This window comes from Pyrus communis, chromosome 8 (assembly GCF_041283825.1).
Source record: "Pyrus communis isolate YQ-2024b chromosome 8, ASM4128382v1, whole genome shotgun sequence".
Classification (NCBI taxonomy): Eukaryota; Viridiplantae; Streptophyta; class Magnoliopsida; order Rosales; family Rosaceae; genus Pyrus; species Pyrus communis.
Genome location: NC_142572.1, coordinates 23339419 through 23355621, shown reverse-complemented (window position 1 = coordinate 23355621; position 16203 = coordinate 23339419). Strand labels below are relative to the sequence as shown.

The 16203-nt window shown below is 39.5% G+C and overlaps 3 protein-coding genes, 1 non-coding gene and 1 pseudogene across 6 annotated transcripts; 2 read left to right on the top strand and 3 right to left on the bottom strand.

Moving 5' to 3' along the window:
- Window positions 1-682: 682 nt before the first annotated feature.
- AMY2 (alpha-amylase-like 2) lies at window positions 683-5249 on the bottom strand. 2 transcript variants are annotated; one of them, XM_068457507.2, is made up of 13 exons: window positions 4777-5249; window positions 4388-4467; window positions 4253-4286; window positions 3910-3947; window positions 3498-3624; window positions 3178-3404; window positions 2939-3084; window positions 2709-2821; window positions 2371-2459; window positions 1840-1962; window positions 1554-1589; window positions 1275-1373; window positions 683-1188 (listed from the first exon to the last, which is right to left on the bottom strand). In XM_068457507.2, exons 2-13 carry the CDS (start codon window positions 4403-4405, stop codon window positions 997-999), a joined length of 1242 nt encoding a protein of 413 aa, XP_068313608.1. In that variant the 5' UTR covers window positions 4406-4467; window positions 4777-5249; the 3' UTR covers window positions 683-996. The 2 variants fall into 2 exon arrangements, with proteins under 2 accessions (XP_068313608.1, XP_088555106.1); XM_088698980.1 differs by having other exon boundaries at window positions 4388-4563; window positions 4777-4919.
- A 1263-nt stretch (window positions 5250-6512) lies between these two features.
- On the top strand, window positions 6513-10772 carry LOC137717838 (uncharacterized). The gene is made up of 2 exons (XM_068457324.2): window positions 6513-7990; window positions 8098-10772. The coding sequence occupies exons 1-2, from the start codon at window positions 6627-6629 to the stop codon at window positions 8411-8413; spliced, it is 1680 nt and encodes a 559-aa protein (XP_068313425.2). The 5' UTR covers window positions 6513-6626; the 3' UTR covers window positions 8414-10772.
- LOC137717839 (F-box protein SKIP23) lies at window positions 9356-10772 on the top strand. The gene has a single exon (XM_068457326.2). The coding sequence runs from the start codon at window positions 9356-9358 to the stop codon at window positions 10556-10558; it is 1203 nt and encodes a 400-aa protein (XP_068313427.2). The 3' UTR covers window positions 10559-10772.
- A 1212-nt stretch (window positions 10773-11984) lies between these two features.
- LOC137718021 (uncharacterized) lies at window positions 11985-13084 on the bottom strand (annotated as a pseudogene). Its single transcript, XR_015965119.1, has 3 exons — window positions 12931-13084; window positions 12508-12770; window positions 11985-12341 (listed from the first exon to the last, which is right to left on the bottom strand). The product of XR_015965119.1 is annotated as an uncharacterized LOC137718021 (transcript).
- A 1945-nt stretch (window positions 13085-15029) lies between these two features.
- TRNAP-UGG (transfer RNA proline (anticodon UGG)) lies at window positions 15030-15101 on the bottom strand. Its single transcript has one exon. It is a non-coding gene; the product is annotated as a tRNA-Pro (tRNA).
- Between the last annotated feature and the right edge of the window lie 1102 nt (window positions 15102-16203).

Here is a 16203-nt window from a genome sequence, read left to right as displayed (position 1 = left end):
AATATTACAATTTGCCTCTTGTTTTTGGTCGTTGTAAATTATAATTGTGATATCAGTATCTTGCATATTAACGCATACTGTTATTTATTATTATATTTGGTGGCAAAGAATTGTCTGATTGCATTACACATTCGTGTCCATATGGGCGGGGGGAAATCATATATCCTCTTACGGGACCAAAGCTTTCTCTTCTTTTTACTACAGACTTCGATGATTGTTTTTATGGCTCGTGCTATTCAGGGGTGATAATACAAGTCACCTGGAACACACACAAACACCTTTTTCTTGTCTTTATGATAAAAGACATTGGTCAACTGGACATATTTTCTGTTTCTTTCGGTCCACTCACCATCTCTAACCTTTATTTTTCTCGTCCACATTCCTACTGTTTTACTCTTCTTATCATTGTCGTTTGTTGCGCAGGATTATATACAATTGCTATTTGAATATCAATCAAATAGTTTGACGTGGGAAGACTTGTATAAAATTGAGACGTCAAGATAGCTAGTGTAGTTTAAAACTAATTATGCGACTACATGAAAAAATCAAAATACATAACGAAGTGCAATTGGTTTTTGACACTATTATCTTGGCATTCCCATTTCATTTAAGTCTCCCCGCAATGTGAGGGGTCAGACATACTTTGCACAGAGGACCACTCATAGGACCACTCAATATGACATTAACCAATAAAGCAACGCATTATTTTAGGGCACTAGAAATGGCCTAATGATACAACATGAAGTCTCAGTTCCATACTTGTAAGTTACTACAATGATTCCTAGTGCAAAAACCTTCCGTACAATACAAACGTCAGCTCGTCCATTTAGTATATCCGTTTCATGCAAGTCCTCCTTTATCAATGCGTATGGGGTGGAGGATGAGGACGTCGATTATCATCCTATTTGGTGTAAGTCTTATTGATATAAATACATATTAACAACCATAGTGCGTGGGCATAAATTAAGTAAAAGCTATATCTATAATATTTCTAAGCTACTTGTTCCAAACAGCATATCTGTGACCACAGGTTGCCAGTGTCCACTCCCTACCGGCTGGGGACCATGAACCATCCCCAATTTTCATGCACACTTTCTCCCCTATCATAGCAGAGTAGAGATTCGGTTGGGCCTCTAGGATCGTTATAGATGATCGGCTGTGAATGTCTTGACGCTTCCTGATGTCAATCTGCAGACAAGTGCCAATGCTAACAAATGAGAAACTTTTGTTCAAAAGACATCAAGTCGGAAAAGGGAACTGCCTATACTGCATACCAGTTTCACAATCTGATCATGAATGGAATCACCCCAATCATAGAAATGATCGTAGAAAACTGTTGGTATTCCTGGGTGCGTGAGTATGTATGTGTAACCCTGCGGAAATCATGGACTTGGAAGTTAGAGAACTTGCACGCCAATTTTTAGGTGGATTTGATGAATTATTCTCATATCAATTAGAATATAGCAGCTGCCAGCAGTAATAACATCAATGACAGGAACTGGATTTCCCATCTAAATGCAAAGCATTTGAACTTAATAAACAAGTTTTCGTACCTCCATGACATGATTTGAAGGGAAGGGCCAATGAGCCTGCGAGACAAAATGATTATAATATGAGTGGATTTCTTACTTTCACTATGGAACCAAATGGCCAATCTCTGAAAAGATAGGTACCACAGTAACATAAACGTGATACACTTGTACGCAGAGAAAATGTAGTTGTAATGCAGAGAGTATTAATCAGGGTTGCTTAGGCCCAAACTTGACTTGTTCAGCCCAAAAGATTGTAGCCTAAGTTCCCAATGATATTTACTTCAGCACAACAGAATAGTAACAGTACCTGCGTTGAGCCTGTATCATGGTTATCTAGGAAGGTGACAGATCGAGAAGGCCACCATCCAACTACACCTGGTGGCTTCCCTTGGGGGTCACGCAGGCGCCACAATTGTCCTTTAACCGCTTCCTGCATAGAATGCATGTATAAATGTCCAAAGTCTAAACAAGAAGATAGGAGGGGGAGGTGGCAACCAGAAGAAAAAGGAAAGGGAAATGGTACTCATTGATTAAGAAATATTTTGATGAGTATGGACGTTATTACAATCTGGAAAAAAAAGGTGGCAAGTACTACGGATACAGCAGACTGGACATACTTGTGAGGAGTACTAGTATTCATAGACGAAGATATACTTTGATGAAGATTGCTACATGATTTCTTTTCTTATATATAATAAAAAGGTTAACCGCTCAATTGATCTAATGACCGGGGCTCATTATTATTGTAAATGTCCATCTTAGTGAACTGTTGTGCATACAGTGTGCGAAGGGGTGGGCTGCGGTTGGATATGCCAATCTGTTTGCAAATGGAATTTACCTGAAGAATTCCCTTGGTTGTAAAGTCAAACGCAGTTGATAGCTGTCCTGTGCCGTTGATCCAGTTTACTATCCGCTGTCTGTGGCTATCTGCGTAACATTATCAATCATCATAAAGATCAAACAGTCAGCTCAAATCCTCAGTAGAAAGAGATTTGATCCCTGAACCCAATTAAGACAGCAAATTACAATACACATCAAACGAAAGGGCAAAAAGGAATGCTATCAACAGGGCTAAGCTACCCTTTATACGGTAGTATGCAGTGTTAAACTTATTAATTTCTTATAGAGTAATATAGTCCAATACCCTGCACATCTCGAAACCATATAATCCAATACCTTGGTTGTAATCTAGGCCATGACCGTTGTAGTTGCAAGAATCCCAATACTCCCCAACAGAAAAAATTGGTTTTGCTCCTTCAATGTATTCTTTCACATATTTTGCCGAATAACTATTGTAACATTGAAAACACGTAAAGGCCAAATAAAATCAAAGACATGGAAAAACGTACGCAGTGCATAAACCCAGTTAAAAACGAAACTCAATTTTATGCAAGTATAAGTCTTACCCCCTTGCAAAATCAAATCGGAAATCCTGAAAACCAACATTATTACGTAGCCACTGCAGCCATCCTGTAATATCTTTTCGAACAAAAAGTTGGCTATGATCAATATTCGGAACCCCATGGAAATTGTCCCCAGTGCTTCGATTACCCTGATATATAAAATACAGAGAAATTCAATGAGCTCAACAGACATTGCATCATGAATCATGCAGAGTCATTCAAGCAGTGACAGATTTCATTACCAATCCACCGGTACAAGATGTGACAGCACGTTCATCCCATGACAACGAAATTCCATCATAGCGGTTGTACTTTCCACCATGCCCTCTAGTAGTCCCAACACGATGATTGATAACTATGTCAGCCATTGCTCTAACTTTATGTTGCTTCATTTTATGAAGTAAGGATTTTAACAAGTTCTCAGATCCATATTTAGAATTGAGAGAATATATGTCCTGCGGAAGGTAACCTATAATAAGAGAAAAAGAAAACAAACATGGTGATCCAATCATTTATATGCAGAGAGCATAAGAAAACAGCCTAGAAATTTTGTGCATCCAACCTTCCGGTGCAAAGGACTGAGTTGAAGGCGGCAACCATGCTGATGTAAAACCAGATCTTCCTATATCCGGAACTTTAGTTTCTAAATTTCTCCACCAATCATGTTTATGAGACTCCCAATTGAAGGCCTGTAGATATAGTTCGGTCAAACCATAATCTTGATTAAGCTGAGAGCTATGATAGCTTTAATGCAACCAAAACAATTTACCATCATTACAATATCAAGTAAAAAAAAAACGTTTACATATACAGCAGCGACCATTTTACTTTTCCAACAATCCAGAAGACTGCAGTTTAATCGCTTCAAATAACAGGATTACCAAATTCCATAAGGACTATATATTATATGTATAAAATGGCTCCAACAAGATGTTGAACATATCTTAATATTATGCGGAAAGTGTAAAATTTACCTGAAAAAGGATTTCTCTTCCATTGCGCACCGCTGCACCTGCATATGAATTCAAAAGCATTCTTTAGTGTCAAGAAAAGGACGATATACAAAATGTTCTCCATGAACCAAACTTTCAAACGCCAGCAAAGTATCACATTAGTATGAACACAAGATAAACTAGAGAGCCTAATCTATGCTTATTCAACAGGTACAGTTAAATTCTCAATGTTCATGATTGAAATTTCCAAATTCACAAGAAAAAGTAAGATCTGCCTTTTCATACGGCCTATCTGAATCCCTTATCCCCTTTAGTCAAAGAGAAAATTAATGGAAAGCATCGGCAGGCGAAGGCAAAAGCATACCAATATCAGTCTGCTGCGCGTTCTCTCGTGAATCCTGCATTTCATCAAAATGGAAGATTAGAGAAAAGAAGTCCTCCAATCTTGTGAGTGTGCGTGCGTGCGTGAATGATAGAGAGATTGAGAAGGCATGCATACATTACTTCCGTAACCCATTTGACTCAGGATGTAGTTTCCCAACTCGTCCCCGGATTGCAGGCAAGGCACGGTCAGTTATCCTACATGGATGAACGACATGAGTGCACCAAAACATTGGCAAGACGACACAAAATGGAGGAGAAGACAATGAAATCTTGGTGATGATATACGTTCATCTGTTTCGTCTCATATTCCGCAAGAAAAAAGTCGTACAGGTTAAGATTAACAAAATCAAACACGAATGCAAGCATAAGTATATGAATAAATGCAGGGCTTCAGACTTTTGGCATTCTTAATTAATACGAATTCAGCAAGTTTTCTAAGTGATGCGAGCAGAAGCAATCGGAATTACAACTGCAAAATTCGCACGGGAGAAAATAGAGACGTACCGAAGGCTCTATGGCTGGCTGCGAATGCGATTGCGGTTGCGGTTGTGGGTCTGGGGTTGCGCCGTTGGGCAGCTTAAATAGGACAGTAAAAAAGCTGAAAATTCGAGGGAGACCACCGAATTCGAATCACGCGGACGCACGATACAAGTTGAAGTTGAAAAGGTGACGAGAGAATATAGACATTCTGCTGTAAAAGGAAGAAAAAGGATTGGATATCGAAAGGCGATGGCAGAAGGGAGTTGGAATTTGGAAAGGAGGAAAACAAGAGAGATGGAAATGGAGTGAAGGTGCGTTGTGAATGGCGGGATCGGATGTTTGGCTTTGTGCTTGTTAGGCAATTGGGCACGTTAAGAAAAATGATGCGTTGGACTTGGACGGTGATAAATCATTCATGATTTCGTAATTCCCAGTACTCTGCCGGGTTAAGAAATTGACGTGCTGCAACCTGAACCGTTGAAACGAGGTATTGATATATTCAAATATATGTGCATAAAAAATATATTATGCCATCAACTCATACGATATGTAGAATCTTGTCGGGAGTGGCTACAGGGAATAATAAAATAATGATGAAGGTTGTCTACGTTTGTCAACTAAAGTATTTCATCGAGGTTTGGTGGCACAATAGATTACATATAAGAAGAGAGAGAAAAAAGGATAAGAATGATAAAAATAAAAATAAAAAAATAACGTAGAAATAGGAAGAAGATGTTATAATTTAGTTTGCCTAGATGATTTATACAGTTAAATAAATACACATAAAAATATACATGAAGATTTTTAAGTTGTCGGCAGCCAATGACCCCGCTAATGTTTGACTTTGTGACCATACACACTTTCTTACCATGGTGGGTTATCTCCATAAGCGGGAAAATACATAGAAGAGGGGGATGACTTTACATATTCTATGTGAATCCCCTTTATTTTCTAGTTACACTTTTTGTGTAAATATAAACTTATATAAAATGAAAGAAGATGGAGATAAATATGGTGAAGATGAGTATTGTTCTTACATCACAGTGTGAATTTGAAATTCGTTGGTTTCCTAATTTAATATCTAATCTAACAAATTTAAATTTGCCCCAAACATGAGTTTTATGTTAAAACTCATATTTGACCCAAGGATTAAAGCAAATTAGGATAAATATAGAATCTAAATTTGAGTTTTACTCCCAAAAAAGTAGGTCTAAAAGCATGATTTTTTTTTTCAATAAAAAATTACTTTAAAGTACAGGATTTTTTTTTAAAAATTATTTTAATGTCTATAATTTTTTTTTTTCAGACCAACTTCAATGGTGGGCTAAAAGCCAAATTACCCCCTAAAATTCCCCCCCAAACCGACTCCAACCCAAGGGGAAATTTTGGGCTAAATGCTAAATGCTAAACCAATGCCAAATTCCCCCCAAAATTTAGCCCAGAAATCGGAGTGGACTTCACCCAATATTTATCGGAATTTAAATTTTTTTTAGATTAAAACGTTCATAAAATTAATTTACGATAGTCTACATATTTATTTAAAAAATAATAATAATTTAACAAAAATATAGCTTAAGTTCATTCTTTAATAATCCCGGGCTAAAATTTTAGGCTAGAACGGTTGGAACATAAAAGTTGTTTCTGGGCTAAAAAATTTAGCTTTTAGTCAACAATTGGAAATGGTCTCATAATATTTTCCTTTTTATTTTATTTTTTATTTTTTGAAAAAAAAAGGCAAGCAAAACATGGTCACGTTCTAGGGTTTTATCAGGGTACAGAGAGAACTACATATCTCTACAAAATGCCTACAGCGGCCTGTTAATGAAAATGGAGTCCTCGACCAACGTTAACAAGCCCCACTCTCATCACTGAACATGGAGAACCCAGATACGAAACCCACTAGATCACCACCGCCGCCCCGGCCACACGAGCCAGAGCCCAAGAAGCTCAAAATGTCCACCAGCGACGACGAAGAAACCGCCACCACCACCACCACCACCACAGCCAAAACGCCCAGGTACAAGCGTCGAAAGGTTGCAATTTTCTTCGCTTATTTAGGTGTGGGATACCAAGGAATGCAAAAGAATCCAGGCGCCAAAACCATCGAGGGCGACCTCGAAGAAGCTCTTTACCTCTCCAACGCCGTCCCTGAGCAGGACCGCAACAGCCCTAAGCGCTACGATTGGGCCCGCTCCGCCCGCACCGATAAGGGGGTCAGCGCCGTGGGCCAGGTTGTCTCGGGCCGCTTCTATGTTGATCCACCGGGATTTGTCGACCGCCTCAATTCAAACCTTTCTCCTCAGATTCGGATTTTCGGCTATAAACGCGTCACAGCGTCGTTTAACGCGAAGAAGTTCTGTGATCGGAGAAGGTATGTGTATCTCATTCCTTTGTTTGCTCTTGATCCGAGTGCTCATCGCGATAGAGAGAGCGTGTTGGCCAGTCTTGGGTCTGATCAGGAGTTTGATAAGTGTCTGGAGTGCTCCGAGAGAGGGCGTAAAGTCGGGGGCTTGATGGGTAAGCGCACGTATGAATTGAGAGGGACGAGTTTTGAGCTAGGCATTTCGTCGAACACCAATGAGGCTATGGTTGAATCTGAAATTAGTGAAGAAATTAAGGTTCTTCCCGGAAATGCTGGGGATGATAATTCGATTTCTGAGCCCAGAAATGAAGTTAGCCTTAGCATTAATGAAGAAACTAAGGTTCTTACGGAGAATGCTGGGGTTGATACTTCGAATTCTGAACTCAAAACTGAAATTAGCATCAGTATTAATAACAATGAAGTTTCTGAAATTGAGGTTGAGAATAATCGAGCGGTCCCCAATGAGGCAGACGCTGCTGATTTGAATTCAGAGTCAATGAATGATACGAATGTTAGTCTTGGTGAAGAGAAGGCTAATGGAGACGAGAAGACAGAGGAGGGAAGTGGAAGGGGAAGTGGATTTTGTTATGGTGAGAAGGAGAGGGAAAGGTTTAACAAAATTTTGAATAGTTATGAGGGGACTCATAACTTCCACAACTTCACCACCAGAACTAAAGCTGTAGACCCTGCTGCTCAGCGCTACATCATTTCGTTCAATGCGAGCACCACGGTTACAGTTGAGGGTATGGAATTCGTTAAGTGTGAAGTTGTGGGGCAGAGCTTCATGCTTCATCAGATTAGGAAGATGATCGGGCTTGCGGTGGCAATCTTCAGGGGATGTGCTTCTGAGTCATTGCTAGAAAGGGCATTGCAAAAGTAAGTACTTGGATCATCATAGTATGTTGGTGTGTGCTTTTTGTTTTTTTGACTCTGAGAGAATATGTAATGTATGCTTAACTGAGTTTATTATGCACAAAATATAGGGATGTTAACATCAATGTGCCGACGGCTCCTGAGGTTGGTTTGTACTTGGATGAGTGCTTCTTTGCGTCGTACAACCAGAAATGGGGAGATAGTCATGAAGAACTGTCAATGAAAGACTATGAACAAGAGGCAGAAGACTTCAAGATGAAGCATATATACGCTCACATTGCATCCACTGAGCATAAAGAAGGTGTTGTGGGTCTCTGGTTGCACTCCCTCAACCACCGTAACTATCCGGATTTAGGTCCTGCCGAGAACCATGGAAACACCACCAACGGAATAGGTGCTGATGCGGGTAATGTCGCCCCCGAGTAAGTTTTTTTTCCACAGGGAATCAGATTTCTTCAATGTATGCCTCTTATTTCTTCAATGAATACAAACTCTTATGTCTTTTAGGGAATGATGAATTGCTAATTTAGTCCCTGAATTATCATGAAAATTAAGTTTTTAAACTATTTTTTTTCAAAAAAATCAATCCTTGAATTATAAAAAAATAAAAATAAAACTGTCAATTACATCCTTAATATTAGATTTGAAGATACTATATTCAATTTTCCATCAATTTAAGTCACGTTACTTGCATGTGATACACACTGGAGGGTAGATTGGTAATTTTCTTTTATAAAGAAATAGCGTATGAAGTTAACTTTGGTGGATAAATTAGATGTTAAATTCGCGTCCTATATAATATGTTAAGGGCTTATAGGCGAGAAAATAACAATATTACATTCTAAAGTGTGTGAAATGACTTAAGTTGTCGAAAAATTAGATAAAATAGCTTTGAATATAATAGTAGGGAAGAAATTTGTAATTTTTAATAAATTTAGAGACTTATTTTACCGAAAAAATAATTCACGAGCCTAATTTTTACTGAAGTTATAATTCAAAAACTAAATCGGCATTTCACCTATAAGGAAAACAAAAAATGTAACTTCGGCTCCTGAACTTAGAGTCCGTTAACATCGCTCGGTACTTGAATTTGGCAACATGAGGAACATTGGTCCTTCACTCCAGCTTGTGAGAATTTTCGTCAGCACGTGAGCCCGTGAACATCATGGGCCTTGGCTTAACGGCCCAGTTTAATTTCCAAATTCCAGAGCGACCTTCCCAGTGGTCCAATGTAAACTCAAATGTGGTGGAATATTTTTTATATGTAAAGTTGAATTGAATTAGAGCGACAGAATATTGTTCAAGTGAGAAGGAAAGCCAAACCTCTGTGGCGGGGGGCGGTGGGGTCCTTCGTGTCTACCAGCGAGAATGGAGGTGGATTGGACCCAACTACCACCAGAACTCGCCGAATCAATCTCCAAAAAGCTCACAATCTACGCCGACTACCTCCGATTCCGGGTGGTGTGTCACAGCTGGCGAGCCTCCGTCCCCAAAACCCCGCACCACCTCCCTCCCCAGCTCCCTTGGCTGATGCTCCCCCAATCCCAGCCCAACCAATCCCACCGCGCCTTCTTCAACATCTCTAACAGCAGAGTCCACTTCCTCCACCTTCCAGAAGCTTCTCACCGTAAGCGCCGCTGCGGCTCCTCCCACGGATGGCTCGTCATCCTCGACGAAACCCCTTCCGTCCTCCTCGTTAACCCCCTCACGCGCGCCAAGCGCCACCTCCCTCCGCTCTCCACCTTCCCCAACGTTGTTCGATTTGATTACTCCGATGTTGGCCGAGAATACGCCCTCGTATCCCCGTCTGGTGACGTCTACACGCGCAGCCTGACCCAGATGCGCGATTCGTTTCTGAAAAAGGTGGTCCTTTCTTCGAGTCCTCTGGAAGCCAGGGGCTTCACTTTCACCGCCGTAGCGATTGTCAATCAAAACGGCGACTTGGCGTTTTGCAGGGACGGAGACCAGACCTGGACTTTTATCGACGGCGCACAGTCGTATTCCGAGGATGTCGTATCTGTCAACGGTTTGTTTTACGCCGTCGACAAGAAAGGCACCGTGGCGGAGTGCGATGTTAATGGTCCGTCTCCGCCTAGGGTCAGGTTAATCCGAACGCCGAGACTAGAGGATGCGGACATGCGATATTTGGTGAGTTCAGGGGATGATTTGTTGTTGGTGAGTCGGTATTTGCAGATTGATTATGGTTTTCTGGTGTACAATGCAAATGTAAATTACAGGACAGCGAAATTTGATGTTTTTAGGATGAATTGGTTGGGGGAGAGGTGGGACAAGGTTGAGAACTTGGGTGATAGGATGGTGTTTATCGGCGAAAACTCATCGTTTTCATTGTCGGCGTCTGATTTTCCGGGAAGCCTTGGAAACTGCGTTTATTTCACAGACGATTATTCGGAATCAAACAATGAGAGCGGAGTCTGGGGATATGATTCGGGCATTTTCAAATTGTGGGATGGAACAATTCAAGAGTTGCCCCCTTATCCAAGGAATTCGAATTATGAGGTGCATTGGCCTGCCGGCTCTCTACCTCTTTGGGTAACTCCAAATCCATGCTGATGCAGTGAAGGCAGGATCATCATTTCAATTGAATGGTAAGTAATCGCAATTATCCGGTGTTAATTGTAATGTTAAACGATGGTTTGTATATAATTATTTCTATGTTTTCTGTTTCGTGCATTTGTTTATACATTCTATGTAATAATTGACACTCTGCAGTAATCCATTATATATCTCAATGTTTAATAACACAGATACTGCCCTTTTGTATGAATCTCTCTAGTAACTTGGTGTGCAAGGGAGGTGACTTATGGTGTTGGATGGTTTAGGTGATAGGGTGATGAGATTGGTTAACGTTGGCCGAGTAATGTTTAGATGATTTAAACAAAATGTGTCATCGGAGAAACTCTCATACGTCGCCGGATGTGTATCTTTGTGTCGCACTAACGCTAAGAGCGTTGTGTGCAGGGGGGATATGATCCGGTTACACGGCAGATTCACCTCGTCTCGGATGGACTGATGTACAATTTGTCAATGACAGATGAAACATTATGGTGGTGATTAGTTTTCGTTTTGTAGAAACAGGGATTCTCAAATTTTGCTGAAATTATTTGGCAATTGGTGTATGAATTAATGGTGATTTTTTGGACATTACCTGTCTACTTCACATGGCTAGGCCGGACGATAGGTTAGTCTTGTCCTTTAGCTATTGCAAGTGGCCTTTCGGGGCCGGTCTTTTTAGTAACGTAGACAAAACCTTTTTGTTTAGAGTAAATTGTAGTAATAGTTCTTCAATTTTAATCAAATTAGAGCAATGGTCCCTCAACTAAAAATTTATTACCATTGGTCCTTCAACTCATTAAAGTGTTTAGCTATGGTCATTTTCGTCAACTTCGTCAGAATTTTGTCAAAATGAGTTATGTTGGAATGACCATCACTACAATTAGGTTATAGTTGAGGGATCATTGCTCTAATCGGGTTAAAGTTGAAGGACCATTGCTCCAATTGGGTTAAAATTGAGGAACAATTTCTCTAGTTAGATTAAAGTTGAGGGACCAATGGTAATATATTTTTAGTTAAGGGACTATAGTTGTACGTTTTGATGAGTTGAAGGACCAATGGTAATGAATTTTTAGTTGAGGGACCATTACTCCAATTGAGTTAAAATTAAGAGATCATTGATATATAGGGAGAGGGTACGTTTTCGATTCTGTTTGACAGAAAAACTTACAAGTTCGTTTGGTTTCGATGAATCGTTTCCTGGATACACACCTGGATCTGGAAGGGCTTGAAACAAAATTGTAGTAAAAACATTTCTAACAAAAACGCATCGGTGCACAAGTGTTTCTTACAACTGAGAAACTATGCCTACGTATCAAATTTTGGACTGAGATTCATGCTGCGTATGGCCAAACCGGAGAGCCTAATGCCATTTCTGATGTGTTTGTAAACGACCCAGACATTCTTTACCGAGGAACCAAGTACGAAACAGAAATTAAACCGATTTTTTCGGACTTGAAATTTTCGTACAATTTGAAGTTACTAGGAACAACCTAAAACAAACTGATATCCTCGAACTTAGGTGCAGCCTAGCTAGGCAATACAACGCATGGAGTACATGGAAACAGCAGGCCAATCCAGCGTAGACGATGTCGTAGAAGACGCAAAACAGGAAGCTTCGTAGACTCTGGGGTGATCACTCTCTAATCCATAGTCCATGATCGGAGGGTACTCCAGCTCCTCATCGTAATCGTACACAAACTCCGGAACCTCCACCTCTTTCCTCCGCACCTGGTTCCACAGAAACTCCAGCCTTTGCACATATTTTAGCTTCTTGTGCAACCTGCAGGTCCACCAATAAAACCACAAGCCACTCATCACCATTACCATTCACAAACGTGCGCCATGGGTCAACGTTTGATAAAACTGTTAGTTAATATTTGATCGTGTTAATTACCATCTTAATTAAATATGCATCGATGTTTGTTAATTAGTGTTACGTAATGTACCTTCCGGTGAAAGGGAGACGACCAAAGGTGGCGAGGAAGAGCTTGGCCTGCAATCCCGGGTGGAGAAAGTAAACAGCTTGGAGGCGATCCTTGATGGCAATCGTAATTGCCTCGTAGATGGATTGGAGGGTTGAAATTCCGGTTGTCACCGCGATTCACATCTGTGTGCACGTACACCACCGAGAAGAAAGCCTTTTCCCCGAACTTTGGGAATATTTTCTCCTCCAAGTACTTGTTCACAGCCTTGTTGGTCACACTTCGAGCTGATCGTGAACATTTAACATAACAAAAATAAATTCAGCGTAACAAATTAATAACGTCTTAATTAAGCAACAAATATTTTATCTTGAGTTTGGTAACGTCGAACTTGTAACTAAGGAGTGCGCTAAAATAAAAAGACATTGGATTCTATCAAATAATTACCTGGAAAGAACTTTCCAACGATGCGAAGAACGTTTCGACCATGTTTGTCCCGGCCTTGGATGTTAGACACTTGAAGATTCTCAAGGAGGTATTGCTGGTCCGACAGAGTGTTGGTATGGAAGGAGAAGAAAAATAATTCATTTTTTATAAATTTTTAACTTTCTCGATTTAGTTGTATTTATTAATTATATAGTGGAATTTGCGAAAATTAAGCAGAATATGTTCTGGAAACGGAAATCCGAAAGTGTGAAAAGGTAAGAGGGGATGGAGAGGGTTGCTTTTGCTTTTAAGTTTTGAGAGGGATAACGATGATAAAGCGTTGCTGCAAAGTGCAAAGCAGCGTTTCTGTTTCTCTTGATTATATAGCGAGGCGAGGCGCCCAATTTCTGGATTAGAGTATGCAAAATGAGAGAGAATTTTTGCACGAGAACATGATTTGGTACACAAAATGTATTATAATTGGTTGGAATCTTGATAAAAAAACATTAATAAAAAAAATTCAACCAATTGTAATATGACATTTGATTACGGACCGTGTTTTAGGCATGTTGAAAAATTTCTCGTATAATCTTTTTGTTATTATAAATGATCAGTTAGTAGCTTCGTCATAACAGTACACATTTCGGAAGTCGAGACAATACACAGAGGTATTTCAGCATTCTTATAACCACTATTGTGTGACTTCCCAATAAAAAATTGAATCAAATGCCGGATAATGGAGCCCAAACAAATGAGTGTGATGGACGATGATGAGCGAGGGCATTGAGGAGGGTATATTCTTAAGAATCTTCCGAATGGTCTACCTCGGTGCAGGGAGTTTGCCAAGTTTGCAAAGTGCCTGTGGATTCAATGGATTGTTGATAATTGTCACATCCCGGTCCGGGATGAACCTTTTCCCGGGCCCGCTCCACCACCGTAGCACAATATTGTCCGTTTTGGGCTTACGATTCCCTCACGGTTTTTGGGAACTCACGAGCAACTTCCCAGTGGGTCACCCATCATGGGATTGTTCTAGCCCCCTTCTGGCTTAACTTCGGAGTTCCTAAGGAACCCGAAGCCAGTGAGCTCCCAAAAAGCCTCGTGCTAGGTAGTGATGAGAATATACATTTAAAAATCACTCCCCTGGACGATGTGGGATGTCACAATAATTGTTTGATATAATTAAGGCAATATTTTCATGATTATTAGTAGCAGCAAAAGTGTGGTTGGGATTGTGACATAGAAACATCTACCTGTAAATGGTCTACGTCCATGGTAATATTTAACATATGGTAAGAACAAATTACAATTTAATTACCTTATGTACTTATCCACGCAAAAATATTGAAATTCGTGAAATTTAAAATTAACATTCAATCTTGCAATAGAATTAAGGAAACAGATCCCTAAATAAGGGTTGTTAACCCAACTAGATCATACTATTCAAATCGATATTAGTTGATATATATGTTCATATAAAATAAGTGTGTATGGTTGAGAATCAGATAACGAAATAAATAAAACGAACTATATTGTTTTGATAATATATGGTTGATATATATATGTTCATATAAAATAAATAAACGATATTAGTTGATATATATATATATATATATGGTTGAGATAATGAATGAGACCCACTAGGACCACTACTACCACCCGTCCAATCTCGATGGAAACTTTGCAAACCCTTTGTTCTTCGTAATTCACCAAACTACGTACATAGGCCAAATGACCGATTAACTAATGCTACTTTTATCGAATATAATTAAGTTAAAACCGTGGTATAATCATTGATCAACATGTTATAATTTAATATGCAAAATGCTGAGGAGACTCTCGAAAATGAGATATAATGTTAGCACAAGAATTAACGTTAAACTATGAGATGGCAGAAAGTCGGTTCCACTTTGAAAAAATCCCCTAATCATTTTTCATCTAATATAACAAGGTGTAGCATGCATAGTTTGAAAGGTCAACCGTAACTTCTTCACAATGTGGCCGGCACCCGACCTCACCTTAAACAAAACAAAAGAAAGGGGTGTTCCGATAATCGAACAATGAATAATTGCTTCAAGAGGTTGAAGAAGTTGAAAACATAAGAAGAAGAAGGATAGATAGGGGCATTCCGAGAATCGAACTCGGGACCTCTCGCACCCAAAGCGAGAATCATACCACTAGACCAAATGCCCTCATGGATGCTTTTTGAACTTTTGAAATTTAATATTCAGGTATAACTTGGGGGAACAAAACAAAACATGCTGTGTTAATGAGTGAGAAGTTGGAACTGCTTCCCAAAATGTTTTGAGGCCTTTCAAGTCCTGGATATTAGGCAAGCCCTGGATTACAATGGAATAGCACTAATCTGGGAAAATTAAACCCTACTTTATGTTTTGGGCCATCCATGTCGGCTCAGTTTTAAGCCCATAAAAGGCAGAGAAAGATAACATTACACCCATCCCCTAACATAATTTAGGGATGGAAAAAAATACCGGAAATTTCAAACCATACCAAAACCGAACTGAAAAAAGTCCGACCTGAAAATCTCGAAAATTTTAGTACTGAAACCGAACCGATCCCGAATTATTCAGTATGGGATTCGATCTCACATCTTAACATCATTTGGTATTCATGTCCCGAACCGAACTTTAATAAATATATTATATATATGTATATATGTTGGAACATCTGTAATAGCCCTATTATTTCTACTAATTAATGAAACTCTTTTTGTCAACCAAAAGAGGGAGAAAAGACAACTTAATCTTCTATCATACAAAAAAAATGATGGGCAATAATGTAATTTCACAGGTCCAAATTTTACTCTTTTATTTATTTATTGAAACCTCACCTACATGTGATGTTAAAATATCTCTATTATGTAAAATAAATAAAAATAATAATAAAAACCAAAACCTCCCACTCCCCTCCCGTTATCTCTCTCTCTCTCTCTCTCTCCCTCTCTCATTCTCATTTTCTAAAAAAATATGTAGGCAAATGCTAGTATATTATTTAAATAAGTAAAGTGTAATGGGCCTATTATATTATTAAAGACACATCCCTACTCACTCTCTCCCATCTATGCCTTCACCGAGAGTTTCAGACTCTCTGTCTTTCCTCTTGAATTTGAAGCTCGAAAGCCACCCACCCACCCATCCTTTCACAATTTAACTTCGACCAACTCTCTCCACTTTGGGCACCACCACACCTTGTTGCTTCATCCCCACCTCCAATTCTCTCCAACGATTCTATGTGTGTTAGGGGTTTCAAATTGAGGCTTAGGGTTTCAAATTG